The 23,701-nt window shown below is 35.0% G+C and overlaps 1 protein-coding gene across 1 annotated transcript in view; it reads left to right on the top strand.

Moving 5' to 3' along the window:
- The window catches only part of VWA3B (von Willebrand factor A domain containing 3B), a 66,135-nt gene that overhangs the window by 27,414 nt on the left and 15,020 nt on the right, over positions 1-23,701 (top strand). The window contains 14 exon segments of the mRNA XM_040055267.1: positions 556-710; positions 2,451-2,589; positions 4,040-4,171; positions 7,188-7,286; positions 8,269-8,451; positions 9,838-9,965; positions 10,995-11,020; positions 11,023-11,169; positions 12,430-12,611; positions 13,439-13,461; positions 13,583-13,739; positions 18,583-18,701; positions 21,535-21,585; positions 22,751-22,970. Of these exon segments, the coding sequence (XP_039911201.1) occupies positions 556-710; positions 2,451-2,589; positions 4,040-4,171; positions 7,188-7,286; positions 8,269-8,451; positions 9,838-9,965; positions 10,995-11,020; positions 11,023-11,169; positions 12,430-12,611; positions 13,439-13,461; positions 13,583-13,739; positions 18,583-18,701; positions 21,535-21,585; positions 22,751-22,970 (1,761 nt within the window).

Raw genomic sequence — 23,701 nt, 5'->3', positions numbered from 1 at the left:
TTGATGGATAAACCGATGATACAGTGTCTGGCACTGTTGTTTTGTAGCTTTTGTTAAAATCATATTATTAATTACTGAGACATAGAATAAGAATGTCTCAAAGAGCTTTTTGAGAATGACTGCTTTAAGGACTCCTTGCTGGTTCACATAAAATCTAAAAGGAAGAATCATGGCTGGCTTAAGCAATACCTTGGTTTTCTTTGTATTGCTATGGGGTGGGGCAAAGATTTCTTGTTATCTTTAGAGGGTATGTTAGACTCAGCTGCTCAGTGTCTTCCAATTCCTTAAGAAAATTTGGATTAATTTGTCTTCTATTTGTTTTTCTCAAGCTTTACCATTGCACTGTTTGGTAAGCTTCTGGTTTTTTGCTAGCTGCAAGAATAAAACCAATTTCTTTTGAATCTTGGAGAAAATTCTGTGACCACCATATCCCATGTTTATTTCTACTTCTGTTCATGTGCAACAAGCATGTACCTTTGAAGTTTGTTCCCTAAATATTAAAAGCACTGCCAAATAATATGTTTTCCACATGAAATATGTTTTTCTTTGTTGTAGGAGACAAAGAGGAAGGTAATTCATGCAAGATACTGTGACAAGTTTGTACATACTCTCTGGAAAGACGGATCTGTAGTTCATGTATATGTTACTACAGAGAAGTATAAACAGTACAAAAAGAAAATGAGGACAGCTCTCAGACAAGTGGAAGGAAGGTTTGTGTTCTTTCACATAAAAACGGTTTGATCTCTTTACATGAGCGTTGAAAAGTTTGACATTTACTGTCATAATAAATTGAAGTGGTTGGTAAACTGACAGCAGCAGTACTAAGCCAGAAGTTTATTTTAAAACTTGTATACAAGATTTAAAATCTTGTATATTGGATTTCTTAGTAGCCATAGAGGAAAACTGATGAGGATTTTGAACTTTTGTCCTCCTTCTGAATCACAGGTGTGAAAGTCAGTCTGCACATTTTTGAATTACTGCTAAAAGTGCCAAAAAATATTAGACTATGAGGGGGAAGACAACTTCAAGAATCATCAGTAAAACTTAGTAAACATTCATCCTGTGTACCTAGGATCCCTTGTGACACCAAGAAGCACAGCTTGGCTTGTGCCTGTACTGATAGTGGTTTTCTGCCCTTTTTGCAATTTTGTGTTGAAGACAAGTTTGAACAATCTAGATCAGTCAGGGCTGATCATAAGCCCACTGCTCAAACTAGCTGCCTAATGTACATTTCTGCATCCATAGGGACAGCTAGGTTTTGTATGACATCTACAAAATAATAGGCAGTCTAAGGAAAACCTATTGTAGAACAGAAAAAAGAAATGTTGCCCTCTGGTTTGTATATTAGGACAGCAAGATGTCTCACTGAAAAAAGCAGGATGTGGACTTTCATTTTATTGATGATTTTTTTCCCTTTTTTAACTTCTTCCCTTCCAAAAATATAACAACCTGATTATATTTAGCAAGGTCAAACACAGTTTTGTTATTCCTTCTAGTTTATCTTCGTCTTACTGTATTTAGGATAACATTTATATACTGTCAAAGGAAAATTTGAGATAAGCAGATTTGGTGAGTATGTATTTTTAAAATCCAAGTCAAGATTAAGGGCTTGCTGTTTTGAATGTTTCATCTGAATGTTAAAAAGTCTTGGAAGACCTCATCAAACACTTTGGGTGCAATAACTAATGAAAAAATAGCTATCGGTGGCTACTGTAGCAGTATCCTTACATTTCCATTATATAATTTTTTTCTGAAACCTTTCGTGGAGATGAATATTTTTCTCAAGGCCATGATGTTCCATGTGTTAAATGTCTCTGTTTCAGTGTAGATGAGTATTTTTTGACTCTCAAGGGAAATCAGATTTGGACTTGCTGAAACTATTACTGAGGAAATGTTCTTATGCAGAGCAGTATGTGTGCATGTATTTAACTGGCAGGCACACTCCAGTCCTGTTTAAAATGTAAATCTAACTCTGTATTTAAGGCTCAAGGTCCACAAACCATTGAAGCATCTGTGTTATATTAAGGCTCTTCAAAATGCTTAAGTTCCTTGGAGAAGAGCTTCTCAAGTGGTTTCCTGAGAAGGGAGGCATAGTAGTATAGGCTTAAATGATTTACTGAGATGAGTCTGGAAAATAGATACAGGGACCATAGTTATAGTTGCTTCCACATTGGATTTCCCAGCCTGAACTACCTGATGACTGACTTTATAAAGATGCTGTAATTTTTTGTCTTTTTTTTTTTTGGTCTGTCTCCAGATTTCTATTGAAATAAAAAACTAAAAATGTCTTGTGATGTTATGTAGGGACAGAGGAGTGATTCATCAAGGTGCTTAGGCAAAGAGAATAAGAAGTCCAGCAGTGACAAAAAGATCCTACCTTTCAGATTGTGATACACAGAGCTCCAAAGATGTTACAGAACAGGTTTTGATATTTTTTTTTCCTCCCCCAGAATTAAGTGGCTTCAACAAGGAAGCAGAGGGCTTTTTGGGAATGTGTTTGAAGATGATGTGTATATTCTTATTGATACATCCCAGTCTATGAACAACAAGCTACCACTAGTGAAAGAAAAATTATTTCAGCTAATGCAGGTATGATAAAGGGATGACTCTGAAGGCTGAGGAGCATTTTAGAGTAAACAGGTCTTTTCTGGATGGTTGTTACTCTACTTTTTGTTTATTTTTTTAAAGTTTTTTAAAACCATCAGCTTTATAAAAATATTTAGATTTTTCTTCATGTGCTCATTTTTTAGAGCACACGAATATAATTTATATGAATATATGAATATAAGTATTTATATTTTCCCCTCATTTATACAACTATTTTAAAAAAGCTAGATAAAATACTAAAAATTTAAAAGGCTTAAGTAGTTCTTTCCCTCAAGCCACCTCCCTTCTAAAAAAAAAAAAACCAAGAAAACAACAACAACAACAAAACAAAACAAAAAGAAGCTATGCAATGAAACACCTTTTGGCATTTTCATTTTTATTTTTAAGCAGTGTCATCCAGTTCCATTGGTTTGTTGTGATTTGTAATGTGTGTTCTAGATTCATTTTCACATTTCTACAATAGAGGGTGTAGAGCTTTTTGAACTTTCTTGCCTCTTAGAGTGACTCAGAACTTTGCAAAGGGCCTGGCAAAGTGCAGGAATACCTCAAAAGCTGTGACTACTGGGAGACACACCTAAGACAGGATTTGTCTTGTCTAGTTTTAGAAGTTTACAATTATGTCACCTAAGCTTACATTAGTATTTCAGAGACATGATTAATCTTAAATTTCTTTAGTCCTAAGAGAAGTAACTGAGATGAAAATTCAGTCTGGCATTGATAGCAATCATTGGTAGGACTAAAAAAATTGAAACTATGACAGAGAGGTTTTTGAACTAATTGCTCAAGTCATAGGACATAATATCTTGTGGTCCTCTAAACAGATCAGCACTAGAAATATATTAGATACTGTGCCAGAAGGTTTCACAGGAAGCTGTGCAAAAATTGTAATGAAAGGGAGGCAAAGACTTCACTCTCTGAAAGTTAGTACTTGCTTGCACAAATCTTCCCTGACTTATAACTTCTGTCCAAAAGCAGCTTCAGCAAATTCTTGATTTTCTCCTCCTGTCCTAGTTCCCCTTGCCAGTGCTCTTTATATGATTCTTGTTCTCCTCTAAATGATACCTTACTTTCTTTCTGATTTCAGTTTCCTCTGGTAAGCAGTGATAATCTCTTTCTTACATCACTGGTCATATCCAGTTTCATCTCTCTCTTTCATGCCCTCTTACACCTTTTCTGTTTAAATTGTTTGCGAAATATGAGTATATGGAGACTTTGGGAACTTCAAGCAATCTTAATAGTTGCGAGCAATTATTGTCTCTGGTTTTATATGTCTCTTTGTACACCATAATTTTTAGTATATATGGTATAATATTTTATTGTAATAATATAATTAGCTATATAATAATTAAAATAATTGCTATTACTCAGTATTTCAGGATACAAGTATTCTTTCTTTTAATAGTAGGTAAAATTCAGATGCTGTCTCTTGCAGGAACAACTGAGACACAAGAAGAGATTTAACTTTGTGAAATTTAATGCCCAAGCAGTTGCATGGCAAGAGAAACTTGTTGAAGTTAATGAGGAAAATTTGCAAGATGCTTGGCTTTGGATAAAAGGGCTTGAGGTAATATGGCAGCTAAATATTACAAAGTTGTGTATGTTTCTCCACTTTCTGTATGGCTGGGGTGATTTTGCATAGACTAAGTCTTTGACTTGAGTAAGCTGACAATATAGATGGATAAAATTATGTAGATGTGAATACAATGTGTTTGTCAGGTATAATAATCCTTTAACAATGGACCTGCTTATAAAATCATATTAATTCAACTTGCAGCCTGTTATACTTAGCAGCCACAATGCAAGCATTGGCCAATTTAAATTCCGTAGGTGTCATGTCATTGCTCAGACCCTGTGTTTAAATTTGTCATTCTTGCTGCAGGGCTGCTGCATGGATGAGAGGTGTTGCTGGCTAACTTACAGCTCAGAGGTGGTACAGGAGACCAAAGCCAGCAAACTGGAGAAGCATTTCTAGTCCCTTTTGATGGACAGACAGATAACTTTTGGTGCCATAGAAACATAAGAACAAACATACTCAGACCAAACATCTATCTACCCAGTATTCTCTCTCTGACAGTGGCCAAAATTGGGGTGTTTTTCACTGAAACAAAGTGTAACTGCTGGTCACAGTCATCCACCAGACTGTAACTGTTAGCAGCTTTAGGACCACTTAATGTGTAAAATGTGGACAGCAATGTTATGAACACAGGACTAAAAATCAGTCATGCAAAGGTATAGATACATCCCACATTATGTTTTCTAGCACAAAGCACCATGTTCGTGTAATAGAACTCCTCAGCATTGTGACAGCTTTTCCTCAGACTTAATATGAAATTCCTGGGGATGAGGGATTTGGGTAAGCTGTGTAATAGCTCTGAAACTACAAAGCAAGATCAATAAGTTAGTATTCTCAGAAAACACTAACAGACCAACGCATGGAGAAAAGGAAGTACTAGTGTGGCCTTCCTGAGTAGCTGAACACTTGTAACTGAGCTTATTTAGCCTTATTTTGCTGCCCTCCTCGAGGTTTGCAAACTTGGCTCTGTTTAAGTCATGTGTGTTGTGCAGCATCATGCAAGTTCGATAATACTTTGAACTACCATATTTTGATACCATCTTGTATATGGATTAGTGAATGGCCTTTTCCATCATTATTCATAAAAGTGTGATTTTTCCATTACAAATTTCATTCTAAGATATCTAGATAGATCTAGATATCAGAAATAGAATAGGAAATGGCACAAGAACAGTCTACTTTCTTTCAGGGATAACATCTGCTGCTGACCTTTTAGCCTCTTTTAAGCATTGCAGGCATAAGTCTGAGATTAAAAAGCTATATTTACAGTGAAGCTGAAATGAACAGAGGGTTATTCTGGAATATGGTTTAGAGAAGATCCTTTGATCCCATTTTATGCTCTTTGGTCCCAGAATAAGGAAGCTGAGCTCTAAACAGTAACTAATTGCTCCTTAGAAATCCTTCAGATGTGATAACATCTAAAATTTTAGTGGTAGTATTGTTGTATAGTTGAAATATGTAGTTTTTTAAACACTGGTAAAACTGGTGTTTATTTGTAACAGTAGCAATTGAGAAGCCTAAAATGAACAGCTTTTACCTTCAGGGTTATTTTCTGCACATCATCAGCATCCTCCCTATGTTCCCATGATGTGAAAAGAAGTGAAAGAAGCTGTTTTGTTTTAAATCAGTTTGGCCAATTTACACATGATAACGAGCGATATGTCTAAAACTTTGTAATTACTAAAACATCAGGACTATTAGATAAATTTTACAGCTTAGGCTGGCTATTTCTTATGAGTGGGCACTGGTAAGGGTTGCTTGTGAGTTAGAAGATAAGATAATTAAGTAGATGAGCTATTGTATTGCCTGGCCCATGCAGTCTTACATAGTTATATAGAGTAACTCAGAGAATGTAGCTTCTATTCCATTTCACCTGATTTCCTTTGCCCTTTTTAATAGAACAGATGGCTGGTGGGAAGGACTGGAAGACATTTTAATACAGCTCATAGGACTGAAGAAATAATGCTATCTCTTAGCATATTTTTGCACGTATGGGTCAATGTTAGATATTTACATTTGCCTTCTGTAATGGATTATATATGTGGATCCTGAATCTCTTCTTACACCACTATAATCCTCACTGCCCTCTAGAGAAGTACTCAGGTGTTACACAAGCATAAAACAGACTCTTTTTAGAGGTTTTGCTTTGGTTCCATTAAAAGACTAAGACTTGATGAAATAGTTTTTCATACTGGTAAAACTTACATGTGCCTTTAATTTGGAAGGTTTTGTACACAATGTTTGAAAGGTGGACAGCTAAAGATATAAAATGTAGGGCTTAGGTTCCTAAACCATGAAATGCATTTCACTGAATTTAGCGTAAAAAGAAGAAAGACTGATCATGATCACTAAGCATGTGAATGACATAGGAAAAGTGCTAGTATTACTACAATGGAAATTTTTAGTGAGCACTGCATTAATTTGCTGGGCATGTTTTGTTGCTATAGGTAACTTTTTTGTGCTAAAATATAAATTATACTTAGTCAATGTGTGAAGGGGGTAGATGGGAGAGAGTCTGGAAATATATGTTTGGAAAGCCAAGAACTCCTTTACCAGTTTTGGGGAAATAAAATTGTGCAACTCTTTTGAGCAACTTTTGTACTGTTTGATTAAGTAGAATACGTGTTTCAAGGGAGTGTGATGAGTTGGCAAGCAGGAGCATCAGTGGTAAAAATGAAGATACTGCATCTTCTCTCTTACATCTTCCTATGTGTTTATAGTCTTTAGTGATTGCTTTTGCTTGTACAGCTCAGATTGCTGCTGCCAGCATTATGCTTCTGTGTGTTTGCATAAGCACTGGATATCAATCTGGTACCAATTTATGTTACTTTGATACTTGCATAGCTTTTTTTAGCTACATGACATAAATGTTTTCACCATTTTATTAGTCATTTTGATTCGTATTATCCCTTGAATCAGTACACTGTCATTATGAATTTAAGAACAGAGGCAAAGAACTGTTTGTATTTATAGCTGTTTCTTTGTCTTTTTCTCTTTGGTTTCTTAGGTTGGAAGTTCCACAAATACACTCAAAGCTCTCCAGATTGCTCTTGCTGATACTGACACGCAGGCTATTTATCTCTTGACTGATGGGAGACCTGACCAGGTATTTCAAAATAAGAAAACAGAAAATGCAGAAAAGAGGTGTCAGCAGTTGGAATTATGAGATGAATGTCATGCCTGCAGTGCTGAGTCTTGTGGAGTCTCTTGAATATTTATTGGCATTTTTTCACAGTTTTTCTAGCTAAGTACATAAATTGATATTTTACCAAAGAATAATTTGGCTTCATGATCACTTATTCCTATTCTTATTTTTAATATTTTTATTAAGTTCAAAATTAGTGAATATGTAATTTCTTTTTATCTTGTTAATAATGTCTTTTATACCTTTTTAACAGTTAAAAAAGGGAAATGGCTGATACTGCTTTCAATTATTAAAGTTCAACAAACACAATTATATTGCTAGCAATTGCTTAATCGCTTAAAGATTTTTGAGTATTTTGAACAACTGAAATGTTATCATAATTTAGAGAACTGAATCAATAATTTTTTTCTACCAGATCCTTCAGCATTTTTGGAGATGGTAGATCTACTTTTTCACCTAATTTTTATTTTTTTATGGGAGGAAGAAACTAGCTTTCCTATTTTCTCAACCTCTACTTTGTTTTCTGGTATTGAATCAACTTCTCTTTAAACTAATTTAGTTTCTTAAAAAGATCCACACTCATATACTTCCAAAAAATATTTTTATATATATCCAGCGGTACTAAACACTAATATAGTAGTTTAATTTCCTAAACTTTAGTAATTTCTTTTTAAAACTTCAGAAACAAAGAGTACTGATTATATTACAATTTACATCATGTGCTTTAATGCATTTATCAGTCTTTCAAAATCAGTTTTAAATTAGCTCCTTTAGCTAATTTCTGATTGAAACAGCAATCTATATAAAGTGGACACTTTTAACTGATCTATATCTGTCTCTAAGCAACAGAACAACTGATTAAATCCTTACATATTCTACATGTCTTGATAAATGTTTCTAGATGCCATATTTTTAACAAGATTTTTTTTTTTTTGATTTTCAGCCCCCCCAGATAATTTTGGCTGAAGTCCAACTTCACTGTAAAATTCCCATCCATACTGTATCCTTCAACTGTGATGATACAGAAGCCAATAGATTTTTGTATGAACTATCTACTAAAACAGAGGGACGGTTTCATTATTACAACATTTATTTGAGTGATCCTGATACTACAGAGTTTATTGTTGTGAGTATCTGAAAATAAATATATTTGCTGCTGCATGCTACTTTGAGGAGCCACGTGACTTGCATTATTGTGATTTCATATTGCAATAGATTATTAAAAAAGAGAGGGGTTAATCCTAGTCAGATTTGACATGATATGATTATTTTGCTTGTGAAATTTTTCTAGACTGCAGCAAAAAAGGCTAAATATATTGCAAAGTACATTTGTAGTGCTATTGTTGCAAACACATTCTCCCTCTCCTGATGCCCCTCCCTAGAAAACTAAAACCTAAAAGTACATGTAGACCAAATCGTCTCTTGAAGAAACACGTGATCTCTGCTGTTTCAGAAACAAGTTACTGTTTAAAAGGAAAATATGGTTTGTATCCTATTAATGAATAAGAGAATGCAGAGCTGAATTTGAATGATAATGATTCTATGGATTTTGTTACAAGTTTGTTCTACAGTAGCTGCTTGGGAGAAATCTATAATGAGTTAGATGTCTAGAATAGCAGTTGTCTATCAAGTGTGACTAAGCAGCTCAACAATCACCAGCAGGAAATTTCTGAACAGATTAACGGAAACACCCATTTGAAATGTATTCTTGCTTTTAATGAAAATTAACACTGAGTGAATTGATTGCATAGATTTCAGAAATGGTGGTAGTTGAACCATGAGAACAAGCAGTAGCAAGACAGTACCGGGAAATTTGAACTTTAGAGACAGCAGTTAGAAGGAAGATGTGAAAATAATCCAGGCTCATCAAAAATGTCAGTGTACTGGGCAATTTCAGTGGTTCTGCTGGTGTGGACTGTGTGACACCACTCATGTTGGAATAATGAGGGCCAGAGTCTGTGTTGTACATCTTCACACTTGGAGATGGGAGCCTGTGGCCCTGTGGGAGCTGTAAAGGGATCATCCTTGGAATTGCCTTCCTGCTTCCTCCTCTAGTCTAAATGATTCCTAGTCAGTTCCAGTGTTCACTTAAAGAGTATGTTTTTTCCTTCCCTGGGTCTGGGACAGTACGTGATAGAGCTGAGATCTGTAGAATGACAGGCTACCCCTTGCAGTGTACATATCTTGTATTGTATTTTATTTGCTTACTTATTTTCTTGCTGGCTTGAAATGAATGGAGCTAGTGACCTCATTGTCTTATTCAGAAACACAGCTGTTCATATCTCAAGGGGTAATTGGCTAGTTGGGGAATGCTTGCCATTTTCCTAGAAAGGAAGAATAATTTGAAAGGCTATGATGCCAATCACAAGAGCTTACCTGAAAAAGTACACAAAATTTGGAAGCTGTCCTGAGTCATTATTCAGGATTATTATCAGAACTTGCATCATTTCAGTTCAGAAATGAAATATATTTTGGAGTAATTGTACTAAAACATTTTATTTTCTTTTTTTAGAATAAAGACATACATCTTTTGAAAAGAGAAATTGATCAAGGAGAGAAAGATCTAGAGAAAGTGAAGATCTTTCATGAGAAAAGTCTGATGATGAATTCTTATAATGAAGAAAATTATCTGGAGAATAAGTATGTCCTCATTCAGTTATTACGTTAACAATAGGTGGGACCTATCTCTTACATTTCTCCTTTTTAAAAGAAGGGTTGTTGCTTTCCTACTCTTGGGGTTGTATTTTTTTAACAGCCAAGGGAATGGAAAAGAAAAATCTGAAAAAATTTACTAATACTATGATGCCTGAAACAAAATTATCTCAAATATACCAGTAGTCTTAACATATTACAAATAATTAAAGCAAGGAGGGGAAATTTTTTTTTTTGTCTCCAACACATAGTAAAATTGGTCCCTCTGACCTAGAGAATTCATGAAAAATTATTTTCATCTAAATAGAGCTGGCTGGATACCTCGTAATTAAATGGCTGCTCATTGGGATATGCTGATTGAAATATAAATTATTTAGAAATATACTTGTGTATTTATTTGTGCAGTGATACTAAAAAACATTAAAAAATGCATTAAAAGAAATCCGGTTTTTAAGACAGAAATCTGTTTAAAATAGAAAAGAAATTAAAATAACGTAAAAATTAATAAAAGTGGACAGTGATGTGTTATGATTTCATGTGTGAAAGGGCAGGTAGGATGTCCAGTATGAAAATATGTTACAGCATTTATTTTAGAATTTGCATATTTTATTTTTTATTAATGCTGGATATATATGTCTGTGTGTATATATATATATGTGCATATGTGTGTATGTGGCAGATATTTTCATTGCTGATGGTAGTTACTTAGCCTTGGGATTCAAAGTAGCTATTGCAGAACATTCTGTTCTTATTAAAAGTATATGAGGGTGTTACCTTAAAAGTAATGAACATCTTTTAAATAAACTAAGAAATTACATTTAAATAATTAAAAAACCTAAAAATATTTTAACCTCCTTTGAAGTCTCCTGTGAAATGCGTATTAGTATAACAGAAAGATATTTTGCACTGTTCGAAGCATTTGAAATCAGTGTTTAAATTGCCAGAAAACTTCACCTTAGCGTTTTTTAAACTGGTGTTATATATTTGCAGTAATTTCTTTTTGTTACTTATAAGCAGTAATCACAAGCAGACACACACTGTGTCCCTGTGTCTAAACACATTGAAGAGCTGAGTACTTCTCTTACGAGCAGGCAAGCCTGTGCTTCCGAAGAACCATCAGTGCCATCACATGAGCAAACTGGGCAAAGCACTGCTGCCAGTCCAGCCCGAAGAAAGAAAGCATTATATGCAGGCAAGACTCAAATGAGCTGTAATTGTTAGCAGAATTCATTCACTCACTTGAAAAGATTCTGTACAAATAGCAAAAATTATCCCTCATTTTGGTAACAAATTAGGTGTTTGCTGACTTAAGTAATCTTCGTTTTGAAAATCTAAACTTCTCTTCATCTCTAGTTTTCAGCCATCCTACTCATTTGGGCCGAACAGACAAACAAATGTCTGCTCATTTGTGCTTTGCCACAGGTCCTGCCATGAAAAAGTAGCTATTTCAGCAGAATGTTTTGAAAGCTCTGTAAAAAGTTTTTCAACAGTAGGTATTAAACCCTAATCTCTTTTTTTCTAAGTAAGTATATTGAGTTGTTGAAAACTGATATAATCACAGACAAAGACCCTCTAACCAATTAAAGTTAGAAAGTGGTATGTTTATTCACCGGCCGGTGGCACGGGAGTCATCTCCGAAAGGTGTGGCTGTGCCGAACAAGGCTCTTTGCCCTCTATTTATTTTTCAAGATCTTACATACAATACATATGTATAACCCCAGCACCTCCCATCCTCACTCTGTATTAAAATGAGGCTATTAGTAATTTTCCTCTTGAATTGGTTCGGTGGTCTTGAATTGGGTCAGTGGTCTCAAAGGATGAAGTCAGTAGAGGCTTCATCAGGTTTCTGTGACCTTCTGGCATGATCCAAGGTCCCCTGCTTCGTGATTGATTGATACCAAGTCCAGGTGCTGGTCATTGTTCTTAGTGGTTTCAATCTGTTCTCATGACAGTTCACTTACTCCACTTTTTCTATAAACAAATTCATAATGTAACAGTTAGCTCTAGCTTAGGCATCTATTAATCATTAACCTACCTTTTAGTGATCTAACTTACATCTTGATCAATATAAATTGCTTCTAACCCTTAGCCAGAATCTTAACTCTTTAAAATCATAATTCAATATAATTGGCAAAATGAAGAGGTGAGCTATAGTGTACCAATTACAGCATTACTTACACTAATGTTTCCCCTTACTCACCTATAATACTACATTTCTCCTGGAAGTGTCATTTGTATGCAGTCTGAAATGAAATTTACCCAGCTGAAGTAAAATAAACCCTCATCTTTGGGGAAAATACAAAGTACAACTTAGTGTTGAAATAGTTTTCTGTTTGAGGTATTGTGTAGGCAGTCCCTTAAAACCTGAATACCAAAGAAGAACTCAAAAATCCCAGGCATGTATTTGAGCAGTGAGTTAGCTCTCCCTTTCTTTCCCTTTCAACAACCACAGATCAAACAAAGACAAGTCTGCTGCGAACCCTGAGCCATGGTGTGAAATTTAGAAAAGAAAGCCCAGAAAAAGGAGTGTCTCCAGAGGAAAGGAGTTTTTCTGTCAAAAAGGGTGTGAAATGCACAACCGTTTTCAAAGGCAAGTTGACAGAACAGGAAGCTCCGAGTGGGACAGTTGATAAGGTTTCTCCGATTACATTTGTAACTAATGGTGCCTTGTTTGAGGCAAAGCTGTGCAGATCTGCAGTACAAAGGACTGAAACTCAGCAGAGATGTGGAGTTGGACATAAAGTTGGATATTGTGACGGTGTCCTTACAGCTGTGGACAGATGCCTGCCAGTTCCCAAACTAGTGATTTACAACTGGATTTTCAATGGGGCTTAGAAATACATCCAGATAGTATTAATTTCTTTCAGTAATTAGTCCAACTTTGAACTTTATACATCTTTATACATCTCTGAACTGATACATCCTCTAAGTCATTCTAAAACCTTACCTATGACACTTGAAGATGTTTGACTTTTTTACATTTCAGCATCTTATGTTTAGTTTTTTATAGATCTTTTATAGAGATTTTGTAGTGGTGTACCTTAAATTAGCTACTCCTGGCCATCTCATTAGTGGTAGTACTTTGATGTCACATCTTGACTTGGAAAATAAGCTGATGATCTTTGGTCTTGGTCAAAAATAAATAAACTGAAACAAATTTCAGTTTAAAAAACAAATTGCCTTCCTATTTTATAAATTTCCTTACTGGCTGATTAGGGCTCATGAGGGATATGGTAACACTGTTACTATTGATCAAGCACCACAAAGGCGACGGAAACTAATTCTCGCTGATTAATTTAGCAACTGAAATATTGCATAGTCGTTGTGCATGATGCTGCTTGTAGGCTCAAATAAAAAAAAATGGTGCTTTTATGTGGCAACTTATTTATGCATACTTTTGTGTGCACAAAACCTCTGAGATAACAAAATGCAAATGTTTTCTCTTAGATCTGAAAATGCAGAATGTGAAAAGGGCATCTGAAAGGTATGTGTGTGCATATATAAATGCATAACAAAACTTACAGTTTGCAAATTTTCTTCAGTCATTTCAAACCTTTCAAATGTATTTCTACCTTGTGCTACCTTTCACAGTCTCTCTTTTCTAGCTCTCTAGATATCTCTTCAGCTCTTTGGTTAAAGACCCATGGCTTGACTGCTCGACGACTCACCATCATGGATGCCTTAACTCCTACAGCTGTCCCTCACAATACAAAATACATCCCAGTTCTGGACAAGCATGTAGTTTCTAAAGTATTTGATAAGGTAATGCTCCTATGCTGTTTGAAAGCTAGAACAAAACTTGATAGTGTTTTCTATGAATGTCATAATAACATTTTCTGGCATTGTAGATGTCAATGTGCACTAAATGTGTCATGCATATCTGAATGTTCATTCATGCATCAGTAAGAAGATAAAAATGATAATGTATTAACTATCAATTAATAAGATAGTATGTCTTTGCATACTTTACCCTTAAGTTCTTTCACAGTTACCAGCTGATGGCAGTGTGCAGCCATTGGGTGTTTGGCAATTCCTTGAGCACCACAGCCTCCACTGATTCTTAATTCACTAGAGGATGTCTTTTATTCCATAAAGTCATCTGGAAAAGGGTGCTGGTGCACATTTTGTGGATTTGTGCATTCTCAACTTTTATATGTGACTGCTAAGATTTTTTGAGTATTGCCATTCAGTAATTAAAATTAAATTTTGAGAGGTGTAAGTAAGACAGTTGTATGATTATGGAAAATTTATGGGAATTTATGTATCATAAAGTTTGAATTGCCATTCTGTTTGTAGGAACTCCATTTCATGGCAAGGTGCTCCAATTTTTCTTGTGTGATGCATCCTACAAAAGTCCTATGAATATGCTGCACCTCATTTCAATTAATAAAACCTGTTTCTCTAAACAATAGTCAAAGAAAAAGCTAAACAACTATTTTTTAAGTAATAAAGAACAAGAGACTTGTAATAGAATGTGGTATAGAACTAAAAGAAGTAAAAGATTTATAGCAAATGTACACAATTTTACATTTTAAAGTAGTCATGCTTGTTTTTTAAATTTAGGAATGGGAATTTTTGCTAAAGCATGCAGACTATAGAAGAAAAACCAGTTCCTCTCTTCGGTAAAACCAGTTCATCTCTTTTGGTAAAACCAAGTCAAAACCAAGATCTGTAAGGATTATTTTTTTAGTGTGATTTTTTAAAAATAGAATTAAAAGATGCCTTTTATATGTGGCAATTTTAAAAGGTACATTTTAGCATTTCCTATGTACAAAAATTCATTTTTCAAAAAAAAAAAATCAGACATCCAATAGTAACAAAACTGTGCAAAACAATCTACTGTAAATGTCAAACAAAAGATATTGTGAATTTCACAAAACTCTTGTATCTCATTTGTGAGCAGTCACTTCTTTTTTCATCTTCTTCTGAATATACATAAGAGGTCCTTTGTGGGTCTGATATTTCTGGGTCTGAAGAGACTTTAGCCTGCTAGTAGCTACTAACTTTTTCCCAAGAAATTTCTCAAGGAAGCTTCTTCTCAAAACAATCTTGGCAAAACCTATCCTTTCTCAAAACAATCCATCTCCAGGTGGTGTTTTGCTGCTTCTCTGGTTTCACCAATGGAATTACAGAGGTGTCGTTCCTATTCACCAATCATGTTAAGTCTGTATCAGAACATTTTATAAAAGGTGGTAAGAATTAGACAATAAAGCCCTTTCTATACTCTTTGCCTTCTGAAATATTTAGAGTCTCTCATCTTTCTTTCGTGTCCTACAATGACAGTCCTCTTTCTTCCATGTTTCTCAATGAACAGCCCTTTGAGTCCTTTACAGACAACCCTTGCAAAAAACAAAGCAGTCTGTAAAACAGACTGTCTGCCTTTGAAAATAGTCTAAACTATGTTTCAGCAAGTACTGTGTACAAGTAGTTTTTCATAGCAACTCACAGGCACTCCTATGAATAGGAACTAGGTAGTCTAGTTCAGGACTGAATTAAGTTCAGTGTTATTTGAATGAATAGGTGCTGTTCAGAATCCCAACAGTGATCCATGGGCTTTCTTTAGATTCAGGGATTTAAAGGCAAAATAATAATTTTTCTAATTTCTTCATACCTACTGGTCTCCAGTAGTTGTAATCAGACACTCAGTTTCTCAGGCAGTGGAGAATTATTGTTGTACGTGTAGGGGAATGGATTTTTCTGGATCTGAAGCTGAGTATAGAAAAGAAAAAGAAGGTTGAGCGTTGCACACAAGGTGAAAGCAGTAGAATTTCTAAGCTACAGAACCCACTTCACCTCAAGCTTCATGCCAGCATATCAAGAAAACAGGGTGAGACTAGACAGTGAGCTTGAATAGGAGACTTATTCCAGTACTTCAGAAGATTTCATTGAAGATAATAAATGTACAGATAATTTTGCATTGTTCCTTCTGAGATCTTAGTTTTCTTGGTATGGAATGCAGACACCCTTGTTTGCTTTTTAGGGGACAGTATAATTTTTATTTTTGGCCTTTCCCAGCAATGATGATGGAATAAGTATGAATAGTTTTCTTACCTCAGAGATGCAGCAAGAAAAAGGTTTCCATGACAACTGTTCATTAACAAAAGTCTGACCTGTTGTTTTCGGTTCTGTGCAATCTGTCAGTTTCACCTGAGTTATTTCAAAGAGTTTAATTTAATAAACTACCCATCCAGGTTCATATTCAGAAAAAAAATAATGGCTTGGGAGCCTGTCTAAATTATGTCATGGTAATTCTGGGGGGAACCTTCCCTGTAGAATCATGAAAATATATGTTGCAGGTTGTGGTATCTATGTACAGATCTGCAAGTCATGGAGTTTTGACTCAGTGCTTTGCTCAAAAGAATCAGATTCAGCCAACAAAACCATCTTTCTTTGGTCTAAAAGAAGAAAAATTTTATAGGGTTATTGTGTTTTGGTTTTGTTTTTAAGATTTTGGAATTTGGGGTTTGAAATACAAGCCATTTTGAAACAAGTGAATTATTTTAGTGTGAAAGTTAAAGTATTCAATTCAGAAAATGAAAAAAAACATTTTGGGAATAAAAAAACTTCTCTGTGATTTCTATCAGCTGAATCTGTCAAACTTCACATGACTTCGTGAGCAGTTCTAATTGTTCTCAAAGAATGCATAGTATTTCAAGTTTAGTATTTGCTAAGAACACATTCCGTTCTGTTTTTCTTCAAAAGTATAGTAAGTGCTTATGCTTGTCTGCCCCTTCTATTCCATACAAAGTATTTTATAAACTATATTTAATATTTGTGCTGTAAATTATGCTGTTTGTACTTGAAATTACTCTCGGATTTCATACGGCAATGTAGACATGGGGTCCTAAACGCCGAGGCCCTGCTCAGCTTCTGTTACCTTGGTTTGCGTAACATCGTAGACAACAACAATCATGGCATTACAGAACTTGGAGAGGGGTCATCACTTCCCTGCCTGTCAGCTTTCAAACATCACCTGGAAATGACAAGTAGCCAGAAAGCGCTGCTCAGAATTATGGGCAGAGATTTACCTCATCTGTCTCCGGCAAGATACTTTCCCTGACGTGTTCCATTGTCTTTAGCTTCTAAGTGATTTTAAGATTAATTTCTTATTAGGAGCTTTGATGTGGTCTGGCACTGATGTGACACAGATTTATTAATCAGAGAGATGATGTCCTTGGAAAGAGAGGGTGATACAAAGTCACAACACTGCTCCTGAAAACATGATTTGTACTGTTGCAATTTGGAATCCAGCTATGCTGAGATGATTCAAACACAAATAAATCATCACTGAAAAATGTTCTCTGTTGGTCATGTGGCAGCAGTGACCATCGCCCAGGCAGGTTACAACCACCGGCAGGGAAACAGGCGAGACAAGTCTTTGTTGTAAGCACGAGAACCCATTTATTCCACCCCACCCTGGGCCGGGGAGGGGGTGAGAGCAAAGAGGAGTGAAGATGTAGAGGCGAGCAGGGGCAGGGTTGTGGGGTTTATTGGGTATTTTAGGGGAGGAGTCTTAGGTTTAGGTCAAAGGGAGGAGATCAGATTTCAGCCTCCTCAAAACAGGACTCCACAGTTCTCAATTAAATAATTCTCTCTATTGCTCTGTTTTTGATTGTTTCTCTTACTACCTCAACAAGGGTTTAGGCTCATCCATGTTTTTCTCATCTATATCCTGATCTCAGATGGGCACTTGGGGAAGAGTCCCACTCAATCATAAGTGTTGAAGACAGTTTTGGGGAGAGTAACAGTCTCTTTCTTCACTTTTTCCTTGGATTTTTTTGTTTTGTTTTGTTTTGTTTATATTCAGCATCAGGACATCGATATGTAAAACAGCTTTTCTTTTGCAAACTACTGAATAATTTAAGAGGCTGAAAGATAGTAGGACTTTGGACTGAGAGTTTGAAATGCATCTCTCCTTATCTTTTGTACCCTTTCTACCCTTTTTCTCTGCTTTTTGAAGATCTACTCACAGTTGTATTCATTTTTATTTTATAATGATGTTGACTTATATAGGTGTTGTGTTAGGAGATTTGGAAAATATTGAAGTCCCTGATTCTGATGAACCTGATTAGGTTCCTCAGTAATCAAGACAAGTTTCAGTGACCAATGTCCGCCTTGATTGCTCTTTGGTGATCAGTGTGATGGTGAGAAATATCTCTCCACAGCTTTACTACTCTAATTCCTTACAAAATAAATTCCTCCAGAATAAGAGCATTAAATGCATTTGAATATCTACTCTCACCCCTGTATGCCAGAATTAGATGCTAGAAAGTATGAGAGTGTTTTAAGGCAATAAAACATGGAATATGGTCATGCACTAGACATATTTGTTTCCTTCTGACTTACATTATTAGAGTTGTTTGACAGTACTGATTTAGTTAGAATTACTTAGTAGTTAGGAATCTTAATTTGTAACTTCTGCATAATGGGATTGTATAATTTTAGAAGAACTAGCTGGAAACTGTGTCTTAATTCTGACATTTGTGGTGCTTAGATTTTTCTTTCTGCAGCTTCCAGTGTTCCTTCTGGCTGTTCTGAGCCTCGGCATTCAGTCATTTGAAAATTTGTATGATAAATGATATCTGTGTCTTTTATTGTATAATAGATGTTACCATTGGCCCATGTTAGCAGTGACAAGAAGGGGATTGCACTAATTAATCCTTGGGCAGTGAATCTTGATGCCTATAAAGAGAAGCTGGAACAAGCAATTAAATCCTATGAGAGGCAAGTCTACTCAATAGAAATTTATCATGGTTGCAGTCATGTTTCAGTTTTTTCCTCAGATACTTGGTATATCCTCACACATGCTTTGCTCAATACTGATAATTCTATGTGTTGACACACTTTAATCCACCATCAACATGTAGGAGAAATTTTATTTTCTTTAAAAAAAAAGAAAAAGCTGAATGTAAAAACAGATAATAGGTAAGGAGATAAATAACAACATGTTGCTCATATTATGTTTGTTTAGTGACAAAAGCAAAATTCTTTTACTTTTTGGGAGCAAACCTGAAACCAGTCATCCCTCAGGAGGAATAGCACATAAAGATAGAATGCTAGCCAGACTTTTAACTTAAAATTAAACTCCTATATCCATAGGCTGACAAATTAAGGATCTGCTTTTTGCTGCCAGCTCTCTATCACCCAGCTATGCATGCAAGAATGTAACTGAGGCACCAATAAGAAACACACAATTTATATTTGGTGGGTTGTTTTGTCGGTTTTTTTTGAGAGGTATACATGTTGTACTTTTTAATTAAATGTTAGTAAAAGTGCAACAGAAGTAAAGAGGAAGAAAGCATTAGATCTCTAAGCTACTTCTTTCCATAATCCAACTTGGTGCACTTTTTTGAAACAATGCAATTATTTGACTAATGTGTAATTCAGTAATCATATGAGAGCTTTGACTAGAATTATTTTAATAAATATTTTTAGGCTGTATTCAATAGCACTTAGAAATGTAATTATTTTGTATGACCAAAACCCCCTTGATGACAAGTGTTTAGCCTTGTTTTTTGATTAATTCCACAGGGGGTCTTTAAGATTTGACATTATTTTTCTTGGTAGCTATATGATCATACCAATTCTTTTTAAAACATGTTATAGCTTTCTTTTTCAATCCTATTGTCCTATATAGATCTTTTGTGGTAAAATCAAGATTTTTTATTTGAAAATGCTGCTTGCTATGTCTAGTATTAATGGAGTTCAGTGAATAAAAGTGTCTTGTTTGTTCTGTCAATGAGACAACACTTGTTATCAGGCTGATGAATTCATAGAAAATGATTTGTCACTCATTTTAATAGAAGGTTCAAGTGGTGTATTTGTGATAGTGAATTCTGAAAAAAATTCAAGTTTTTCCTTGCTGTGCCATACCATTGACTATTTTACATTTACTGACTTTGATTTTAAGGGAAAGAAAATTGTTTTCTGGTTAAACTCTGAGAGCATTTCCAGTCTCTTTAAAACTTTGGCAATAAAGATTACTGTTTACCAATAGAGATCAATAAATCAGTGTATCACAATAGTGGGATTGAGTTCCTACTTCCATGAAAAAGAGGTATAGAAGACATCTGCCTGAAGATCCTTATAACTGACAGTGTGAAAAAGAGATCTCTTTGCTTTTCCCCTACATGTGGAACAGCAAGCAAGTCCGTTTTGGGTGGGTTTTTTTTTTTTTTTGTTTTGTTGGGGTTTGTTGTTGTTGTTGTTTAGGGATTTTTTATTATTATTATTATTTTTTCTTTAGCTATCACAGCCCATTTATAGCAACTGAAATTCCAAAAGCTGCAGTTCAGCTTTGTAAATAGTGGTTGGTCACAAATTTATTCTGACATATGCAGATGAAACAATACATCAGGGCATCCAGGTTTCAAGCAGACATGCCAGTATTTTCCCCATATGCAGACTTAGTTTAGCATCAGATTTAGAGGGAGAAAAGTGGTGAGAGCAGAATTTTTGTGGTCTGACAAAGACAATATACAATATTAAAGGAGAAAAACACTGAAAGCTTCATAATGTGTATGATTTTGTACAGCCAGAAGCTTCTATAACCAACTTAGTTATAAGTGTGCAGATTTAGAAGGATGAAATAGGCATTGGAGCATGCTGAGACTGTATATTGAGAATAAACTAAGTAGTTTGTATTCTAAAAATGCTAGGGTTTAGTTTCTTGTAGATTAAATGGATCATCAAGAATTTAGTATGCAGAATCTGTTGTTAGTGTGCGTTTTTTTGTACGTGCACCAGTAAATCTGGCAAGATTACTTGTAGTCAATCAGGTTACAATCTGAATTTTTCTGAGCAATGAATTTGTTCTCCTATCTGAAGGAAATTGGGAAATTTCTTCTAGAATTACAGTAATTTGGGTCATCTGTAAAGTTTTATTTCTATAGCTGAAATGAGTGACGCTTGTTTGTGATGTTAGTAGAGAAAACCATAAGCTAGATGATCTTATAAGGGTTTAAAATCTATGTTTTAAAAAGCAAAAGCAGAAAGTTTAGTGGTGTTTTTAAAATATCTCAGAACTGCATTGCTTTGGGATAATCACTTCTATTTTCCTGTCAGTAGTTTTTCTTCATAGCCAGAGTTTAATGAATTAGAAACCTGAATGGCACAACTGAGGGGTATTCTTAGCAGGGAAGAAAAAAAATAGAAATTAGCATTACTACATTCAGACTACATTTTCTGAAAATGTTTAATTGGAGGAACTGTGCAGCTTAAGTGGCATTTAATCAGTTCTGTTATTTGATTTAACTTGCTGGTGCTGAAGACAACCATCCATAGAAAACCCTGGCAGGAAGCAGCAGTGATTGCCATTAAACCTTCTATGACCCTGAAATAGTCATGCTGTTATTTGATGGAAGATAGTGTTTTCCCATCTTCCTAGCAGTTGATAATTTCATAGCTGAATGATAAGGACACAATTTGATGATACAGTGTGCTTGGAATACAAATCAGTGCAGATATCTTAAGAAACTGTGTTTATTTGCTAGTTTTGAGATGATCGGCTGCACAAGGAACTGCATTCCCTCAAAAACGGCTTTGCTTTCTTTAATAGGCGCCTGAACCTAGTTATTTGGAGAGCACTATCTCAGGAGGAAAAAGACAAGTAAGCTATCACTTTTGGTTTTCTAATGCACCTCTCAAGGGCCAATCATAAATATTTGGTAGGTTTTTATCACTACCTCTATAACCAACTGGTATAATTTTCAGATATTTCCTAAATATACCTAGCTTTCAAAAATTATATGGAGTAATATTAAATTCTAGATCTCCTTTTTTTTGGTGCTGATTATTTTTAAAGGAGAGGACTTGCATTCCATTTGAATGTTGCTTCTCTATCTTTAATCAGTGTTAAGTGCAGGGCCTTGGGAGGGCAGGATGTTGTTGCTTTTGACATCAAAGTAAATCTTCTCTCATCCCATAATAAAGAGCTCTCTAGTGGCTGGTTTGTTAAGGTCTAATAAGCACCTTAAAAGCATATGCTGGAACTGTATATCACTCTGGAAGTTTGTACTGTGTTAAGTAGCCTATTTTTTAATATTGATTTAGAAAATTAATTGCTGTATAAACATCAGTGAAGTTAGTATCTCTTTGTGCCAGAGAATAAAGTGAAGATCGATTAATGAAAACTGAATGGGCCTGAAATTTTTCTTCACTGAAAAATGGGAATGAAAACTAGAATGCTTTTAAGAAGACATAAGCTAAAGAGTAAAAAACCTGCCCTTCTACCATTAATAAGGAGAACCAAGACCTCATTCTGGTGCAGACAGGAAATGAAGACTCTTAAACAAAACAGCATGTAATGAATAAAAAAGGAAATAGATGTCTCTTGATAGACAATAAGTTGCAGAGTATAGAAATTTGACAGGTGTCATCCAAAATGTTTAATTATTGAAAACATATGGCCAACTATGCATGTAATGAAAAAAATGTTGTAGCAGTTGCACAGTCTATTGCTAGAGGAGCATATTAATCATTACTATTGTTGCATAGATATTAAAATATTTGATTTATTTTCCTGAAATTATGGCTCAGCCATTTGAATTTCTCTGTAGCTGTCTTTCTATAACATAGTTGTACCAGACGTGATTGTTCGACACAGCAGTATCTGGATGAAATGCAAGAACTTGCAGCATAGAGAAGATAAATTGGGCAAATCTGATTCTTTATTGTGCTGTCACAGTCTGTGACTCTATCTGCAATGCACTGATGTAATTAAAATTTTTCCTACTTGTGATTATTAATTTCTTAAAAAATATATCATTTTTCAGATTTAAAGAGGATGGGCCAGTCCAATACACAGAGCATAAAGAAGCTTTGCTGGAGGCTTTAGAGAATTTGGGATGGCCAGTTTCCTATGAAGATGTAAAATTGTTAGAAGATGAGATATTGACAGCATTAACATATATACAACAAGCCTCTGATCTTCAGGCAGTTGTCAAAAAGGAAACTGAGAAAAGCTCAGAATCACACATAAGCAGCAATAAAAAGGTAATACATGGGAAGGGATTTTTTCTCCTTAGATATTTCCCTTCACTATTCGTCTCTGGAATATTTTTTTTTTCCATGGTCATAGATTATAAAGTATACATGTAGCGCAATGGTGACTAAAACGGATAGAGGAAAGAAGGTAGTTAAAAAAGAGAGCAAGCTTTCAATTATTTTTTTTTAATACTGGGGAAGTAGAAGTTCTGAAGCTTCAGAGAGAGCCACAGAAATCAAGCCTTTTAGAAATTAATCGCAGCAAAGGATCTTTATTTCTGCTGAAATAAACCACAAGATTTGTGATTGGGTTAATATCTGATAAAAAGGACTAAAAGATCTTGTAGTATTGGAGTAATTTTCTGAAATCTTCCACGGTACATCTCTTGTAAAAGAAAATACAGAGAAAAGAGGTGGGATTCAACTTCATTTTTGTACACTAAGATTTAACAGTCCCTAAAATGGGGGTACACATGAACTGGTGGGCAATATCACAGCATTGTGAACTGAGTCAGTGGCATCTGGAGCTCATTCTGAAGTGGACACCCACTTTTGGCTTGGCTTTTTTTCTCTCTCCATTAGTCTAGCATTAATACATTAGTCTAGCTACTCTGAAACTATGATTGAAGTTAGTGTTTTTGTATATATGTGTGTGTGTTTTCTGTAGTTTTTGAGGTTTTAAAATACTATTAAGACTGCATACCTGAAAACATTTTAATGTTTTCAAAAAACAGATGATC

This window comes from Hirundo rustica, chromosome 2 (assembly GCF_015227805.2).
Source record: "Hirundo rustica isolate bHirRus1 chromosome 2, bHirRus1.pri.v3, whole genome shotgun sequence".
Lineage (NCBI taxonomy): Eukaryota > Metazoa > Chordata > Aves > Passeriformes > Hirundinidae > Hirundo > Hirundo rustica.
This window is presented reverse-complemented; position numbering and strand designations above follow the sequence as displayed.